Below are 16,705 nucleotides of genomic sequence, written 5' to 3'. Positions count from 1 at the left end.
GGGCCCAGCCCCTCTCATAAGCTACTGGTGTCCTCCTGAAGCCTTGTTGTTTCCTTGTTCCTGGTCTGAGCCTGGCCTTTAGCCCAAGGTTTGCCTAGCAGGCAGCCATTGGAAAAACATCGCCTGTGATCCCCTGCAGCCTGTGCCATCCGAGCCTCAACAGTCCCACCTGTATAGTGGTGTACAATCTGCTTCTTTCCGGTGACGTATACTGTCATTAATTTTCAGTTTTCTGTGCCACACGGGTGGAGGAGAGTGCTGGCAAAATGAAACATTTAGACAAGTTGCATTTCCTAACCAGTCTGTCCTTCCCATGCCAGGCTCTAAAGAAGTGAACTCCCTGATGCCCTTTTTCTGAATTCGTGTCTGAAGTGAGGCGCAACATCTTCAAATTATGGGGCAACTTGAAAACGCCTTTGGTCATGGTCATCCTGGCTCTCTTCCTCTTGTCTAAGATACACAGGGCTGGGGAGGCAGGACTCTGTAACATTAGGAGAAGAAGTGGTCCTTGTTGATTGACCCTCTACACTCAGAGCAACACTGGTAGATCTAGATCAAGGCAGCAAACAGACTAAGGTTGGGAACTCGGCCAGAGGTTGGAAGAGGCAGAACACAGAAGATGCCAGATGCTAATCAGGGAACACATGTCTTCAACAAAACGGGACCAGGAGGCAAATGGTGGCCTCCTGACCCAGTGCCTCAGTGCTCGTGATTTCTACGATCCTCTAGGAGTATGGCAGAGGGTCCTTTCCTGCAGTTGGCACCTCTCTGCTGCTTGTCTGGGTTTCAGCTGACCCCCTGGAGAGCAGGCCATGGGGTGACAGCTCATCCCCTTGCTGATAGTGAAGGGAGCAGGTTGGCCTGGGAGGGCCAGTGCCTGCAAGCCAAGCTGTGTCATTTCAAGAAAAATGGAGGGTTTGGTGGCCCTGGACCCTGCATGCAAGGCCACCCACAGAGAGTGTGTTTCCTTTCGTGTAGAATCTCCATTCTCCATTGAACGTTTGTCAAGCTGTTAGCCCTGGATTATCTACACCAATGGAAAATAATCACATAATCCATGTCTACTTGACTGAAGTGAAGTATAAGTCTTTCTGTGGAAGTACTTTCCTCTTTATATTTGACTGGAGCTGTTATTTAACTGATTCTGTATTTCCCAGACCCCACTGGCTCCTGGAGAAGAGGAAGAAATCCCCAAAGTCTTAGTGGAGAGCATGAGAAGTCGTCTGTGGAGTTAAGCGTTTGCCCTGAGTTACCTGTGACAGATGGACACCGCTGCAGGCGATTAAGATCTGAGCTCAATTTGTACAAATGCCAATAAGGACCTCGGGGCTGGTGAGTGAATTTTTAGCTCTTAGTTCCAGCTCCCTGAACTTTTCCACTTCACTTAGCCAGGACAGGAGTAAGTCAGCTCAGTGATTGAAGAGAACAAATTATTGGAAATGGTTATGAAATTTTTACACCCAGGCCTAAAAGAGGAAAACAAGGAATTCTCTAGAACCTTAAACAGGGAAGGCCTGACCAGATATGCAGGCCATAAGTCCAAGTGTGGAGGTGCAGCGCCATGATCAAGGATCTAGGCTGTAGCTGCTGTGCGTTCAGTGCCCAGGTGTGTAGCTACTTCCTGTCTCCGGCTTCAGTCTTCTCATCTGTAAAATGGGGATTATCCTGCCTACCTTACAGAAACGTTGCATCAAGTGAATATGGAATGTGAAGTCACCTAGAGGCGTGCCAGCTGCGTAGAGATACTTAACGAACAGTAGCAGCATTAATAGGTAGCGAGGTGAGAACGGGAGGGTTGAGCCCTAACCCGGAGAACATGCTTGATCCTAGGAAAGTCAGTGCTTCCCTGCCCTGTATCTTGGATTAGAAATCTCCATGGACACTTCCCTGATTCCAGCTTCAGAGATGGAGTGTCTCCCTGCCCCTCATCCCAGAGGTGTGGGTATCATGCTAGCTGGGGATATGAGATTAAAAAACCAAAGCACTGACAATACCCAGCAGTGGATGTGGCCTGCTTAGCCTGCTTTGCCTCTGGCCCCTTAAGGGCTCCTGCCCCACTGCAGGCATCCTTTAGCCCATAAAGGAGAGCTGTAAGCCCTCGGGGCTGCCCCACTTCCTTCCTGGCCAAGATTTCCCTCAGATCTTATCTCTGCTCAGCTCCAAAGACTTTGATCTTGGCTCTGCTCCATCCATTTGAAATTTTACTGGCTCCTCCTGCTTGCGGACCTCAGCTTTCCCTGGAACTCTGATTTGGCAGTCTTTCCTACTTCTGGAAGCTGCCCCTGACTCCAGCCCCTTGGCCAACACCCTTGCTGGCTGGTCCCCTCCTTCCCCCAGGCAGGGGGTCAGGCAGAATGTCCCAAGGCTGAATCCCAGACAGAAGGATTACAAGAGCTCAGAAGGAGGAGGGGGTGAGGAAAGGGGTGGTCCAGGGCAGCTGTTGAGAAGGAGTGATCCTTCATATCAGAGTGGGAACAGGAGAGTCTCAGTTGGTTTTATGGCCTCATGCAGGGATTGGCAAATTATGACTCTCGAGCCAGACCCAGATCCAGCTTGCTTCTGTAAAGAGTTTTGTTGAAACACAGCCAAAGTCATTCACTTAGAGATTGTCTCTGGCTGCTTCTGTGCTGCCAGGGCAGAACTGGGTAGTTGTGACAGAGGCTGTACGGCCTGTAAAGTCTGAAGTATTTACTACCCGGCCCTTTCCCCAAAAGGTTTGCTGACCCCTGGTTTAGTGCATCAAGCTTCCCCAAACAAGAAGTGATTTGAGGAACCCAGTCCTGTGAGGTTGCTTCACCAAAACACAATAGTCCAAAACCCGGGGAAACACACATAATGTCCCCACCCCCCAGAGCTATTCACAATGCACCTTAGTGAGCTAAAGTCTTCCAAAAATCCTGCACAAAACCTGTTTTTTGGTTAACCCACATTTCCCAAACTTCTTTGGTCTACCAAACCTTTTTCTCAGCATGCCTCTTAACAGTCCTCAGAAGCTAGCACTCTGTGGACGCCTCTGGAAGACTCTATCAGGTGGAATGATCCTATACAGCCTGGGTTCTCTCCTGTCCCTGCCTCTAATGAGCTGAGGGACCATGGTTGAATTACATACCCTTCAGGGCCTGCTTCCTCATTGGTTGGATGGGATAACAGTGGCTCTCCTGTCTCTTTTACAGGTGTTTCAGGCAGGTCCCTGAGATCATGTGCACGAAAATGGTCTGGAGCTGGGGCTGTGGTGTCATGGATTTTTGAGGATGAGCTTTGCTCTGATACATTGTTTAGCAAAGGTGAAGTGGGGAAGCCACCAGGTCAAGGTCGTGAGTTCCCTTTTCTAGTCCTCACTCAGTTATTCCTAACTGGGTTAACTGAGTGACTTTCAACAAGTTACTTCCCCCCATGGGGTCTCAGTTATCTCACCCTGGGCAATGGATTTTAGACTGGTTAATCTCTGAGGATCTATTAGCTCTGAAATTCGGTGATTCCATTTGGTTAGGTGCAGGCAACTTCCCTGCTTATCCAAAGCAGTGAGTCTTTCTCTCCCAAACCATGCAAATGGCATCGTATTGATTTTCTCTGGACAGTGTCTGGGTTTAGCTCCAGCTATGAGGAGGTAGTAAGGAAGGAAGGACTTCTGGTGCTGCTGACAGCTTAGGAGAGAGGGCCGAGCCTTCTGGGAATGTCTACCTGACAATTCTTGACTTGACACTGGCGCCTTTCTTTCCCTTCTCTTCCACTGCTCAAGGGCTGCTCTGTCCAAACATGAAGTTCAGACAGCTTGCTGACAGATCTGGCAAAATAAAAGAGCAGATGTAATTCCTGAAAAGACAGTGGGCCCAAGAGTGGAGCAAAAGTCCCCCAACAGGCATGAAATAAAGTGATTGTAAAGCAGAATCCACATAAAATTCCTCTCGGCCACCTTCTCCCTTCTCTGTCCCTCTGACCATAACCACTTTCCAGCTTCATCATCAGTCCTTGATATCAAGGATTTACAAGCAGTTGAATAAGAGAAGCTTTATGAAGAAGATGAGAATCTACTGAAAAATACCCTCTTCCTTCATGAACTTAGGAAAATCCCAGAAAATCTCGACTGGGTCAAAAGGTCTACAGCATAATAAGTAGGGGGCCAAACGGGCAGGGATGAATTGGGAATGAGGGTTCTTCCTGTTGGTCCCTGTGTAAGGACCTATGGGATCATCTAGGGGACTCCCAGATGAAGGGGGATTCAGAACATCTGTGTTGGCAGTGTCCCCAGAGGTCATGGAGCCCATGCCCCTCCAGTCAGCCATTCAGTCACAAATATTTATTGCGGGCCCTACTGAGCTGAAGTTCTTTGGGGACATAGTGAGATGGAGAAAACACAATTACTGCCCTAAGAGCTTAGAATGTACTTGAAAATGTTATAGTTTAATGTGTGCAGCAGGCTGAGTGTTAAGAGATGTCAGAAAAAGGGGGCACCTCCCAAGGGCTAGGAGTGATGGTTGAAATTTTGTTAATTCTCCACTCTGATTGGAAGCCTCTCATATTTTCAAACCTCCAGGAATGGAAATTCCACTTTTTCCAGGTCCACTGACCTCCTCCAGTAACTAATAGATCCTTTCTTGCAGCCTTCTTTGAGTCATAGTGTCACCTTTGGCCATGAAAAATGCTGGACCTTCCTTGGTCCAGTGATGGTCAGCCTTTGCTTCCCCAGATGGAGTCCCAGCTCCCCAAGCTTCCCTTCATACAGGCGGAGGAAGGAAGAGAAGAGGCCGGTATTCGGTCCTGGTTCTTTTTTCCATGGTGTCTGAGCGGCTTATCGTTCCATTCCTTGGGGTCCAGGGTCCCTCTCCGGGATGCTCAGGCTGGCACGGAGAGGAGGAGAGTCATCTTGGAGCATCTTCCTTTCCACCTGGGGAAGCAGGTCTGGCTGGAGGCTCAGCTCCGGGAACTGTGTCATCTGAATCAAGGTGACCCCTGATGACCTTTCTGTCTCCTGAGCTGCACAGACACAGAGCACACTGTGAGCATCCTGGGCACTGAATGTGATTCCTTGAGAACCACCCTCACCCATCGCAATCCTCAAGGACTTCCTGACACAGAGGATTTGCAACTGAGCCCTTAGATCGGCAGGGTTTGGGCCAGGCCTTTGGGGAGCTGGGTCTGAGAATCTTAGCCCCTTTGACTTGCTCCCAGAGCCTCTCACCCTTTCTTTGCCAGATCTAAACGCCGTGGAGCTGTCCCTTTAGGAATGTTTAAACCTGGGCCTGGTGCTTTAAGAGACTTCCAGCTGGGCCGTGCAGAGGGTGCAAATGCAGTCTGGTTCCACATTTGGGCCCTGTACTCCGACCTGCTGTCAGGATTGTTCACGTGGTTCATATGACTACCAGCTGTCTTGCCATCTTCTGAAGAGCTTCTCCTTAAGCTCTGGGGTGCCATTGAGACATAAATACATAGACTACTTTCCCATTTGATTGATAAAGGAACCAAGGCCAAGCTTGGTTAAGTGGCTCAGACTAGAATTTAGCACTTCTACATCCAGAGGTCCTGGTACCAACTCTGACCCCGACCCAGTCCTGAGGGTGTTAGATGGGAAGAGGCGCTCCCCTCCCCAGCCTTGGGGTGACTTAAACTCCACTTACACCTCCTCTTTCTCCGGAGCTTCCTTTGCAGCAGAACAAAAACCGTCAGCATAAGCGGACACAGCAACGAAGAGACTGGAGTCAGCATCCGAGAGATGTTTTTCTCTTCCAGAGAAACACTGGAGTGGAAGCAGCAGGGGAGGGGATGGAGGTTGGAGCTGGGTAGGAGACTGAAGACCCTTTGGCCCTTGCCCCTCATTTTACAGATGAGAAGCTGAGGCCAAGGCGAGCTGGCTGCCCGAATTCCCATGGAGGGTTAGTTGCCGAGCTGAGACTAGGTCCCCTGCCTTCCAGATCCCAAGCCCTGATCCTTTCCCTCCTCCACCAACGTGCAACAGTGGGCAAGAGAAGTGAGTGAGGGTCAGGGCATCTACGCTTGGCATTTGGCTTTGCCACAATCTGTCTTTGTAGCTTCAGGGAGTCACACCCCGACCTCGTCGGAGCTTGTTTCCTCATCTTTAAAAAAAAAAAGTCCCAACAGTCCCACCTAAATGTTCCATTATTTTAGTGCTTATATTTTTGCTTGAAAAATCACATGAAGATGCTCCGATAGCATTCTCCCAGCAAGGACCCTTGAATGAGGGAGGATTCTGACTTTCATGTCCCTTACGCTTTACTGTCCTGAGGTTACAAAGGGAGAGGAGTGAGCAGACAGAGGGGGTCACAGAGGTTAGCTCACTGAGGAGCGTGCAAGGGGATGGAGCAGATGTGGAGTCCCAACGGAGAGGGCAGCCTGGGGGTTTACCTCTTAACTTGGGAGTCCTTGCCCAGGGGCCTGAAGGGCCTTGCTGCCAGGGCCTGGCTCGATGTCACTTGGGGACCACTGTCTCCAGCAGGGGTGTCTAGGTCTCCTTCACTGCTTCCTTCCGCAGATGCCATCTCTATGCTGGTTGACTCCAAGGTCCACACAACTGCAACTGGGGGTGTTCCTTCAACAGAGCCCAGGGCTTGTGGCTTAGAAACCGACATTTCTTCTTGGTGGGTTTCCCACATCCACTTATCTGAGACCAGGGTTGATGGCCTAATGGTCGCCATGACCTTCTCAGCTGTGTCTGGGGCTATTCTGACCCTCTCTGTTTCCTCTCTTTGCCTATCAGTCCCAGTAGTTGTTTCCCTCTCTCTTTCGCTGACCCTAGTCCTGTTTGCTTCCAAACTTCTGGTGCTCCACACTCGATCACCTTCTGTTGTATTGGACACACTTCTGATGGCTGAAGCTGGACTCTGCGGAGTGGGGATGGTTGCCCAAATGGAACCCTCTAGCTGGCTGCCTGTCCCTGGAGCTACTACCCCAGTTGCTCCTGGGGTTTTTCTTCCCTTAGCTGAAGCTGTGGTTTTGCTGGTTCCTAGAGTCAGAGCAACTCTGTCCCATTCCGTCCCTTGTCTCTCTATAGTCTGCATAGTTCCTGGTGTCCGTCTGTTGGCCGCTGGCGATACTGTCACAAAGGATCCCGTGATGAGCTCGCCAGCAGCCACAGTGGCTGTGGGGACGGCTCTGGAAAGACCTGTGTGAACAGCAGAAGGAGACCAAATGAGAAGGCTATCCGGGCTGCCTACAGGACACCAGGCTGCAAAGGACACCAGGCTTGACATGTTTGCTCCATGGAATGCAACCTCACTAAGCAATGCAGTCTTTGGCCAATATGTTGGATAATATAAAAAATTGGGAAAACCAGATGTATTCTCTAGACTGTTGCCAATATTGACATTTTATGTCCCTATCTCCTTTTACACCCACAAATTCTCTATCCAGCTACCCCAGGACACCATGCTGTCCCGTTTCCCAGGGCCCACATCCCTTCACGTACTGCTTTTCAAATAAGAAAAAAAAGAAACTCCAGTCACAGCAGAGCAACCAATGTCAGCAGATGGTTAGATGGGAACATCTATTCAAACAAGTCCACTCTCTGGACTCCTGCCTGCCTGTGCCATCTCTCTGGTAGACCTGCCTTTCATAGCCTGGATGCCCTTCCTTGGACTCTGGGTACCTGACTCTAGATCAACTCTCCAGAACGAGCCATGCACGGCGCTGGCCTGGTAGCTGTTGGATGTCTGCTGAGAGGCTCAGCCTTAGGAAGACCTCAGTCTCCATTCTTCTGCTTTGCCTGTCTTATGTGCTCTGCATGTCTGAACAAAAAGACATCATGACCCTAAGAAGCCGTGTCCTCCAATTCACCAGCTTCACCGAGCTCTCTTCAAATATATGTGCCACAACTTTCAGGGGGAATTGGGTGAGATAGATTACGGGGATTCAGTTGGGACGTTTTCCCTAGTATCTACCTTCCCTCTGAAGGTGGTCTCCATCTGAAATAGAAGTCTATGTCTTAAAGTCCTTGCCTGACCCCAGCTTTTCATCATCACTCCCCTTGTGTTTAAAGCCCTCTTGGACCTCTGGGTCTTCTGTTGCCCCTTGCCCTTCCTAACATTCATGTCACCAAACTTGACCTGCCAGCCATCAGCCCTTACCTGCAGAGATGGTCAGGTTCATGCTGAAGAATAGCATGTTGTTTGCGTTTCCAATGCCACAGCGGTAGTGCCCCACATCCTCCGGGGACAGCTGGGACAGCCTCACCACAAACAAGCCTCTTTGTGGGAAGTCTGTTAGGGCCACACGGCCACGGTAGCGAAGGTGAGTGTAGCGGTTGGTGGACACGATGGTGTGGCAGACCCACGTCAGGGGTCTTAGGCGGCACCAGTACTTCCTCTGGTGGCTGTTGATGGGCAAGGGTGGGTAATGGCACCGGATGGTGACAGCTCCCCCAGGCTCCCCAGACACCAGCCTCGGGCCCCTCAACGCATTTGCAGCTGCAGGCAGAGAAAAAAAAAGTCCGGAGCAAGAGTGCTGAATTTGTCACTGTTTGGGGAGCTATGAGCTCCAAACTCTGCCAGAATTAGGGAACAGGTCAGAAAATGCTTCCGTGAAAGTGAAGCTAGAAAGAATCAATATAGAAATGTCAGCGCTTAGCCACTAGGTCAGGAGTAGCTCCAAGGTATGAAATGGAGCTGTGTCCAAGGCCCCATGGGAGAGATGAAAAGGCAACAATAATCTTACCACTATTTAGCTAACCACTGTTGAGCTTATCACGTGCAGGTGTTCTTGCACATGTCCGTCCAAAGCCTGGATTCATGCCACTGTGCTCTAGTGAAGATGTTTTTAAAAAAATGCAAATGTTTAAGAAGCTACCATCTAAGCACCTGTAAGAAGGCCAAGGCAAGAGCTGACAGAAGGGCTGTGGTTGATTTGCATAGAATGTAAAAGAGAGATGTTAAAACAACAAGGTCCTACTGTATAGCACAGGGAACTATATTCAATATCCTGTGATAAACCGTAATGGAAAAGAATATGAAAAAGAATCTATATATATATATGCATAACTGAATCACTTTGCTGTACAGCAGAAATTAACACAACATTGAAAATCAACTATACTTCAATAAATTTTTTTTTAAAAGAGGGATGTTAAATAGTAAAAAGAGATGAGTGTGACTTCTGCTGAAAGGAGAGGGTGCTGGAAGCACAGGAATCCTGCTCTGCTGGGTGGATAACTCCCCAGACCATCGTTTTCAAAAAGCGTACATACTGCTCCCTTCTCTAGAAATGGAAATAACCAAGTGTCACCGTCAAAGCACAGCAGAATTTTGAATACGTCTGCTTTGGCGGTAGGCGTGAATCACAGTTGAAGCACAGTCTATGGTCCTTTTACTGATTTAAATTTGATCCAATGCAAGCAGAAACAAAGTTTACTCTTTCTCTCACTGCCTCTTCATACTAGCTCTGGGATGTCCCTCCTCCTTGATGAAATCTCAGACATAATTTCAAGTATAGTAGCTTTCATAGTCTCGCTTGGATAAGAAGATGTCCAGCCCAGTGACTGCTGCAACTCCAGCCTCTTACCCAACTGAAGCCTTTTCCAATTTCCCAGCTACACTTGGAGGCCTGATGTGGGGGAGGGGGACAGGTCGGGGTCTCTTGCTTTGCTCGACCCCTTCCCCTACTCAGAACTGCTCTGGGGCCCCTCTGGGATTGGGTGTGGAGGGGAGAGACGAGAGGTGAATGGAAAGTCGTGATCTGCTGGTGGCGCCCTCCGGGCATGGCAGACATCCAGAGCTGGGTCCTTCCCTTTTGCCTCCCAGATTACTTGTCTGTGGCCTCTGGCTGCAATTCCGTCTTGGTAAGAACTGCCTCTCCTCCTGCTGGGCTTTTATGACTCCTCCACGACCAAGCCTAGGACTTCTGGCCACGTGCCCCTCTCGTGGTTACAATCCCTTCTGGGTAGACCTCTTGGTAGAGGCACTGGGGCAGCTCCTTTCTGTGGGACCTACATCACATTGGGTCCCAGGAAACACACTTTGTCTTGCTGTCAGGGGAAATCTGGGACATACAGCAAGCTTGCTGAGTGGCGTCCTAGAAGTTCCTTCTCTTACTTGGCTTCAAGTGAGGAGGAGGTGATCTGCCTTGTCCCCCAGGGGCAGGTGGTGGAGAGCATAGCACGCTGCCTCTCTCCAAAAAGCTCTTCTCTTCTATCTCTGATGATTCTCCAGGAGACTACATGGTGGGCTATTTCTGGAAAAACTAGCCTTGCCATCTGTCTGCATAGTCCTGCCCAGGTGGTTCTACATGTTGCTTTAGGATGTGGGCGCCTGGCATCTATCAATTTGTTCTATGTCTTCAGCACCTCTGAATCCAAGAAAGTTTCATCCTGTTGCCAGGACTGGCTACATAATTTGCAGGGTCCAGTGCAAAATAAAAATGGAGGATCCCTTATTCAAAAGTTACTAAGGATTTCACTATGGCAACAGTAGAGCGTTAAACCAAGCACCTTCTGAATGGGGTCCTGTGTGACTGCACAGGGCACATGCCCATAAAGCTGACCTTGCCTGTTGCATGTCTTGAGGTCTCATTATAAGAAGAGTGAAGGCCATAAATGTTAGGGATAAATCAATACTCATTGTAGGTTTAATTAAGCGACACACCACAACTATGCCAGTATTGATAAAGTTAAATGGCAACTCATCATTAAAAAGCAAGAATCTGGGCTTCCCTGGTGGCACAGTGGTTGAGAGTCCGCCTGCCAATTCAGGGGACACGGGTTTGTGCCCCAGTCCGGGAATATCCCACATGCAGTGGAGTGGCTAGGCCCATGAGCCATGGCCGCTGAGCCTGCGCGTCCAGAGCCTGTGCTCCGCAACGGGAGAAGCCACAACAGTGAGAGGCCCACATACTGCCCCCCCCCAAAAACACAGAAAACAAACAACAAAAAAAGTAAGAATCTTCGTAATTACAAACAAGGACCACCTCAGGATGACAGTGATGGTGCTCTGATAAAGTGTTCACACCTCATATTTCAGGAATCTGCATGTGATCTACATGCGGCGCAGGCAAAAGGATTAAGGAGCCCCATTAATCAGTGGGATGGGCTCTTCTGACTTTGCAGTTGAGAGCTGATTAGGAATCCTTAATCAACTTTTGCAATAAACATTTTTTTCTTTTATAAATACCAAGTTTCACTTACCCTTAGGAACTTAATCGCTGGATGACTAGTAGCTCTTGGTTCTATATAATAAAGGTTTTTGGAATTTAGTACCGGTTGCCTGTGAGAATTAAGGAAAGGGCTGGCATTTTAGGATCAACGTGGCGCCTGCCAGGGGTCCCTTCGGTGGAGGTGGTGCCCCTGCTCTCATTCACCCGTCATCTCCCAGCAGCTGTCCACTGTACAGCTTCAGGCAGGGATGGGCGAGGGAGGCCTGCACTGGAACTTGACTGGAGGCCGTGGACTGGAGCTTGACCTGGTCTGAGGAAGTGCAAAAGGCCTGTGACCTGAACAGGGAGGGAGAGCAGGGCTGGCGCCTGGGATGGATCACTCCTCCCTCCAGCAAAGGGGTGAGAAAACCGGGAGTGTCTCCGTGGCCCAGAGGGTGGGCCCGGAGGGCAGAGAGCCATCCCACAGCCACCTGAGATGTGGTCTTCCGTGTGGAGGGGCCAAAGCAGAACCTGGGGCACAGGGAGGAGATGGGCCCTCGAGGGATCCACAAAGGCAACCACAAGAGGAGGAGCCAGCTCTAGAGCCCTGCCAGGCCAGAGAGCTCCAAGCCATCCCATCAAGTAAGAGCTGCCTGGCTCCTGCTGTCCTCCCACCTGCTGCTGTGACCCTACTGACGTCCCAAGTGCCAGCTGCCTCGGCGGGGAGGAGAAAGAGTAGAGGGGAAGGGAGAAGGCAGCCCCCAGAGCCCTCCATGCCTTCCTGACTGCGGGCTGTGGGTGATGAGGGGGCAAATCTCTGAATGAAGATTAAATTGCTGACCAAAATATTTAACCCGCCACTTACAATGATCAAATTAGAACATCTGAGACTTAAAGGAATTAGGTTAAGACTCTTATATGTTCGGAGAAAAATCATGGGCCTGCCTGAGTTTTCATCTGGGGGCTGGGGAAGCTTGCTCCTACTGAAAAATTTTAAAGGGGGCATTGGCAGATGAAATTAAAGAGGTGGTGTGATTATATCACAGAGGGCTCTCGCCCAGAGATAAACTACCTTTGATTCATTAAAATTCTGATTTGTTTGTAAGACGAACACAATTGTTAATCCCTTTTTTGTATTATCATAGCGTTTATTTATTCATTTATTCTTTCGACAATTATTTGTTAAGCATCTACTTGGGTACCAGACACTCTAAGCACATACTCGCTACATTCCTCAATGGCTCTCCATTACCATCAAAATAAAACCAGATACCACAGCATGGAGACAGGATGATCGGTCCTCTGAGCCTGATCAGCACCCCAGCCTGTCAGGACGTACAGAGCAAGAATTCTGTCTTTCATCTGTGTGTCCCTAGTGCCTGGCACCTGGTAGGCCCTCCATAAGTATGTGTTGACTAAATAAGTAAATGTGTAGATGTAATATTTACCCATCTGGTTTCTTTGTAGACTCTGCACTCTTTGGAGTAGGTTGGGGTTTTTATGTCCCTAGTACTGGGTCTGCCACTCGAGCGTTTTTAGAATGAGTGGAAATAGAGCGGTGCTACCTCTGGCTTTTGCACACCCTGGAACCCATATCTTGCAAATGCAGCCAACTTTCAGTCATCAACTTGAATGGAAGAGAGTAGAGACAGATCAAAACTGTGGATATTCCAGCAATCGTCAAGTCAGACATATGCCCCCTCATGTGAGCTCTCACCTCCCTTATTCACTCTGACCCGGATCTGACCACTCCCTCGATCCAAAGCCATGCGGATGTCCAAACTACGGTGCGAGTGCTGAATGCTGCTGAGGTGCCTGTCAGGCATGTCTGCAGCCTGGAAGGCTCGGGTCTGGGTGTACAAGCTCTGAGGCTGGGCTGTCTGGGACTCACCTTGCAGCAGGCACAGTATGAGGAGGACGGGCATTTTCCATCCTGCCCTCTGGTTGCTGACCTGCAAAAAACAACACTGTAGATGAAGAGGCCTGAGAGGAGGCGAGTGAGAAGCTGGGCGAGCAGCCCTGGGACCTGGGCAAGCACCTTCTCACTCTGGGATCTTGGTTTGCTCAGTGCTGGGGCTGGATCAGCTCCACCTAAGAGCAGGATGTACCTGCCCTCTGAGAGAAGCACAGCTCCATCCTTACTGCCCTAAACACGCACATTTGGCCTGGATCACTGCCACCAAGACTAAAAAACTCCCTCTGGGGGATTCCAGCCCCGGCACCCACCTGCCAGCACGGAGCTCTGGATTTGGGGCAGCATTGCGTAGTGGAAAGACCCCAAGCTAGAAGTTTAAAACTTAGCTGGAATTGTGGGATCCTGGAAAGGTTACTCAGTCTTGGGGATCAGCTTCCTCTCCAGGGGGAATGAGAATCTGTATGGGGCTGTTGTACCAGTTACATGAGACTGTGTTAGAAGAGTCACCAGCAGGCCTGGTACTCAGTCGCTCGCTTCCCCTTCTCTTTTGCAGAAGGAGAATTGCTTCCTTCAAGGGAAGCTTTCTATCTCACTGGTAGTGTGCCCCCAGTCAATGATAGGAGTAAATTAACTCTCAGGCCAAGTAGTTTTCTGCCCAAGGGTCCTATTCTGTTTCTTCTCCACAATTTCTAGAAAGCCCTCCCTGGTCCCCAGTCCACACTGATTTTCCCCTGCTCTGGTCTCTCTCACTGGCCTGGGGAGCTCCTTGAGGGGAGGACTTTGAGCCTCCAGGCTCTGAAACAGGATCTAGCCCGGTGTAGGTGCCCAAGGCACAGCTACTGTGAACAAGAACCTTCCACACTTTTGCCAGACACCATGCTGACCACTACTCAATGGCCTTCTGTTGCTTGCTGATTAAAAAGGCAGGGACGGTACATTATACTTCACTTGTAGTTCCCACAGGGTTTTCATGGATGCTTTTTGAGTGACTAAAAATCTCTTCTTTGAATCTATCTACTGTCTGCAGTTCCTGGGACCTGTGGACTTTTTTTTCTAAAGAAAGCAAAATTAAGTTAGCCATAGTTTTCTCCTTCCAATGCTCATACATGTCTCGCGAATGTTAAGAACAGGCTCTTGACAGTCAATGGTCTGGTCCCCTCCCCCCTGTATAACTAGACAAAGCCACACAAGGCCACTGGCCAGTCTGGGCTGTGGGCTAAAGGGGGAGAAAAGGGAACAAGGTGAGGAGGAGAGGGGGAAAGCAGAGGAAGTAGGAGAAGGGGAAAGGAAAGGTAAGGTGAGAGTTGAAGGAAAGGAGAGAGGAGAGAGGAGAGAGGAGAGAAGGAGATAGAGTCCATGGTTGGCCCTGTAATGCAAGCTGTCGACTCAGTGTGGCTCAGCCTAGCCATCTCCACTAAAGCCTCTGCCTGCTCTATCCAGGTAGGGCCCCCAGAGTGGCCAGATCTGGAAAAGTCCACGGGTTCCTTCTGCTTTCTGTGCCCTCCCCTTAGAATCTCCCGGGTCTTGGGCACCATCATGGCAGCCTCAGGCCCTCCCTGCCCTCCAGAGCTGCTGGTTTCCTGCCTGCACCTGGAGGCTTTCCCAGGTGTGCCTGCAGCTAATCTTTTGTTTGATTAATATTCACCAGGTCCAGGCTAATTCTGAGGCTCGTGCCCAGGTTCCCCCAGGTGAGTTTTTCAAAAGTGCTAAGTGCTGACACAGCACACGCTGGGGCCAAAGTCTACACTGTCCTGCTGGGGTTCTCTGAAGTGTGCACCAGTGGGTGCAGCTATCTCTCGGCTTCAGGAGCAAAAGCCGCCTCTGAGGGGCAATGAGGAAGCACAAGGTATGAGATAAAATGCCTCCAAGGAGTTACCGGCCTTGACTAGAGGCTGCAAGGATAACATTCAACGGAAAGTCTCCAAGTTATCCACCTGCCGATAACCTTCAGAAAACCTCTCTCCAGGAGACAGGGAGCCCCAACTCAGTAGCTTGGGGCCACAGGCCTCTGTGATAGTGCACAGCATTTTAGGGGACGAGGGCACATTGCGGAATTCTCTTGTCCCTCAGTCCTGCTGAGAAGGGATCTATCCCATCTTCAGCACAGGCTGGTGTATAACTCCCCAAATCCCTACTGGCCCCCTGAGCCCCACTTCTCTCCTATGCCCGCATCCCCGTGGCAGCAGACAAGAAAGGAAGGAGGCAGATGTAGAGGGAAGAGCACAGAACAAGGATTCAGGAGGTTCCACATTGCCCATGGCAATGACCTTGAGCAATGCCTCTTTCGTCTCCACTGCAACACAAGAACTTTGACTGCAAGAGCTCCATATGCTTCCTTCTCCTTCTTAATATTAGTTGGTTCTAAATCCCTCAGGGGGCTGTAAGGAGTCATGTACTCTGGTGGGAGGGAGAGTGGGGGTTAGCAGAAGAGCAGGGAGGTAGGAGGGAGATGCTGGCCTGAACTCCAGAATCCTTCCCTGGCCCCTGGGAGCGAGGCCAGTCTGCTCTGGGATGGCCACTGCTGCAACTCACCACCCACATCCGGAGACAAGCCCCCAACCTCTCGGGGGAAAGCCTCACCACACCTTTTGTTCTCCGGGCTTAGCTGGGGATTCTCCATCCATCTCTGTCCAGAAATAAAATCTACTTGGACTTCTTCTGTTTTTGATATGCTGGTGATTGGACGCCTTCTAGTTTCTTTTCTTTAAACCTTGAGGCTGAGTTGTCTGTCTGATGTGACGGAAGGTAGCTGGAGTTAGCACTGGAAGATGGAGGGATGAGGTATAGCCCTGGCACTCACCTCTCCACACTCCCATCAAGTCACTTCACGCTGGATCTTGGCTTTTATTTCGTATAAAGAGAGAGCCAGTCCAGGTCCCTTGTTGTTCTTACTGTCACTTATCCCTGCAGAACTTTTCCAGGGGTGATGACAGTGGCTTCAAGGGAAACACACTGACCCACATCCTTCTACCTCTCATTTCACCTCCAGTCCAGGGTCCCAGACTTTTTAGGATGCCCCAGATCAGCCAGCCCATTCAGACCTCTCCCGGGTAAGTGATGCAACAATATATGGCAGAAGAGAAAATTCAGGAGAGGAATTCCCCTGCTTTCTGGCTGGCATCTGGTTCCTCCTAGCTGGCTGGGCCCCTTCAATTTCCATGGGGAGGCAGTTTGGGTCCCTGACTCCAGTTCAACTGCATGCCTGGTAGTTACCAGCTCATGCCCTGGACAAAGCACAATAGAGTAAATGAGATGATCTCCATGGAGAAAGAACACTGACAAGTGTGGCTTATCCAGATGGATGGCACACTTCAAAAATATCCCAATAAAGCAGCAGCATAGCACAGAGAGATCAGCTCGGTGATTTGTGACCGCCTGGAGGGGTGGGATAGGGAGGGTGGGAGGGAGGGAGACGCAAGAGGGAAGAGATATGGGAACATATGTATATGCATAGCTGATTCATTTTGTTGTAAAACAGAAACTAACACACCATTGTAAAGCAATTATACGAGAAAAAAAATGATAGAATTTTATTTAAAAATAATTCATTAAAAATCCATTATTTAAAGAAAAAAAATCCCAATATTTCCCTTTGGAAGATATTTCATGGATGGGATTTTTTCCTTGTAGAAGATATAATTTGCCTGCCTCTGTTGGTTTTAAACTGACATCAAAACGGAAGGCATAGGGGCTTCCCTGGTGGTGCAGTGGTTAAGA

At 49.8% G+C, this 16,705-nt stretch overlaps 1 protein-coding gene across 1 annotated transcript; it reads right to left on the bottom strand.

Annotated features, from left to right (window-relative positions):
* Positions 1–4,789: 4,789 nt before the first annotated feature.
* On the bottom strand, positions 4,790–15,612 carry FCAMR (Fc alpha and mu receptor; the record flags this gene model as incomplete). The annotated part of the gene is made up of 6 exons (XM_082653751.1): positions 4,790–4,974; positions 5,616–5,734; positions 6,361–7,117; positions 8,079–8,417; positions 12,965–13,020; positions 15,569–15,612. 6 exons carry the CDS (start codon positions 15,610–15,612, stop codon positions 4,790–4,792), a joined length of 1,500 nt encoding a protein of 499 aa, XP_082509877.1.
* Between the last annotated feature and the right edge of the window lie 1,093 nt (positions 15,613–16,705).

This window comes from Grampus griseus, assembly GCF_964374135.1.
Source record: "Grampus griseus genome assembly, chromosome: 1".
In the NCBI taxonomy this organism is placed as follows: domain Eukaryota; kingdom Metazoa; phylum Chordata; class Mammalia; order Artiodactyla; family Delphinidae; genus Grampus; species Grampus griseus.
Note: the sequence above shows the minus strand (reverse complement) of the source record. Positions and strands in the feature narration are given on the sequence as shown.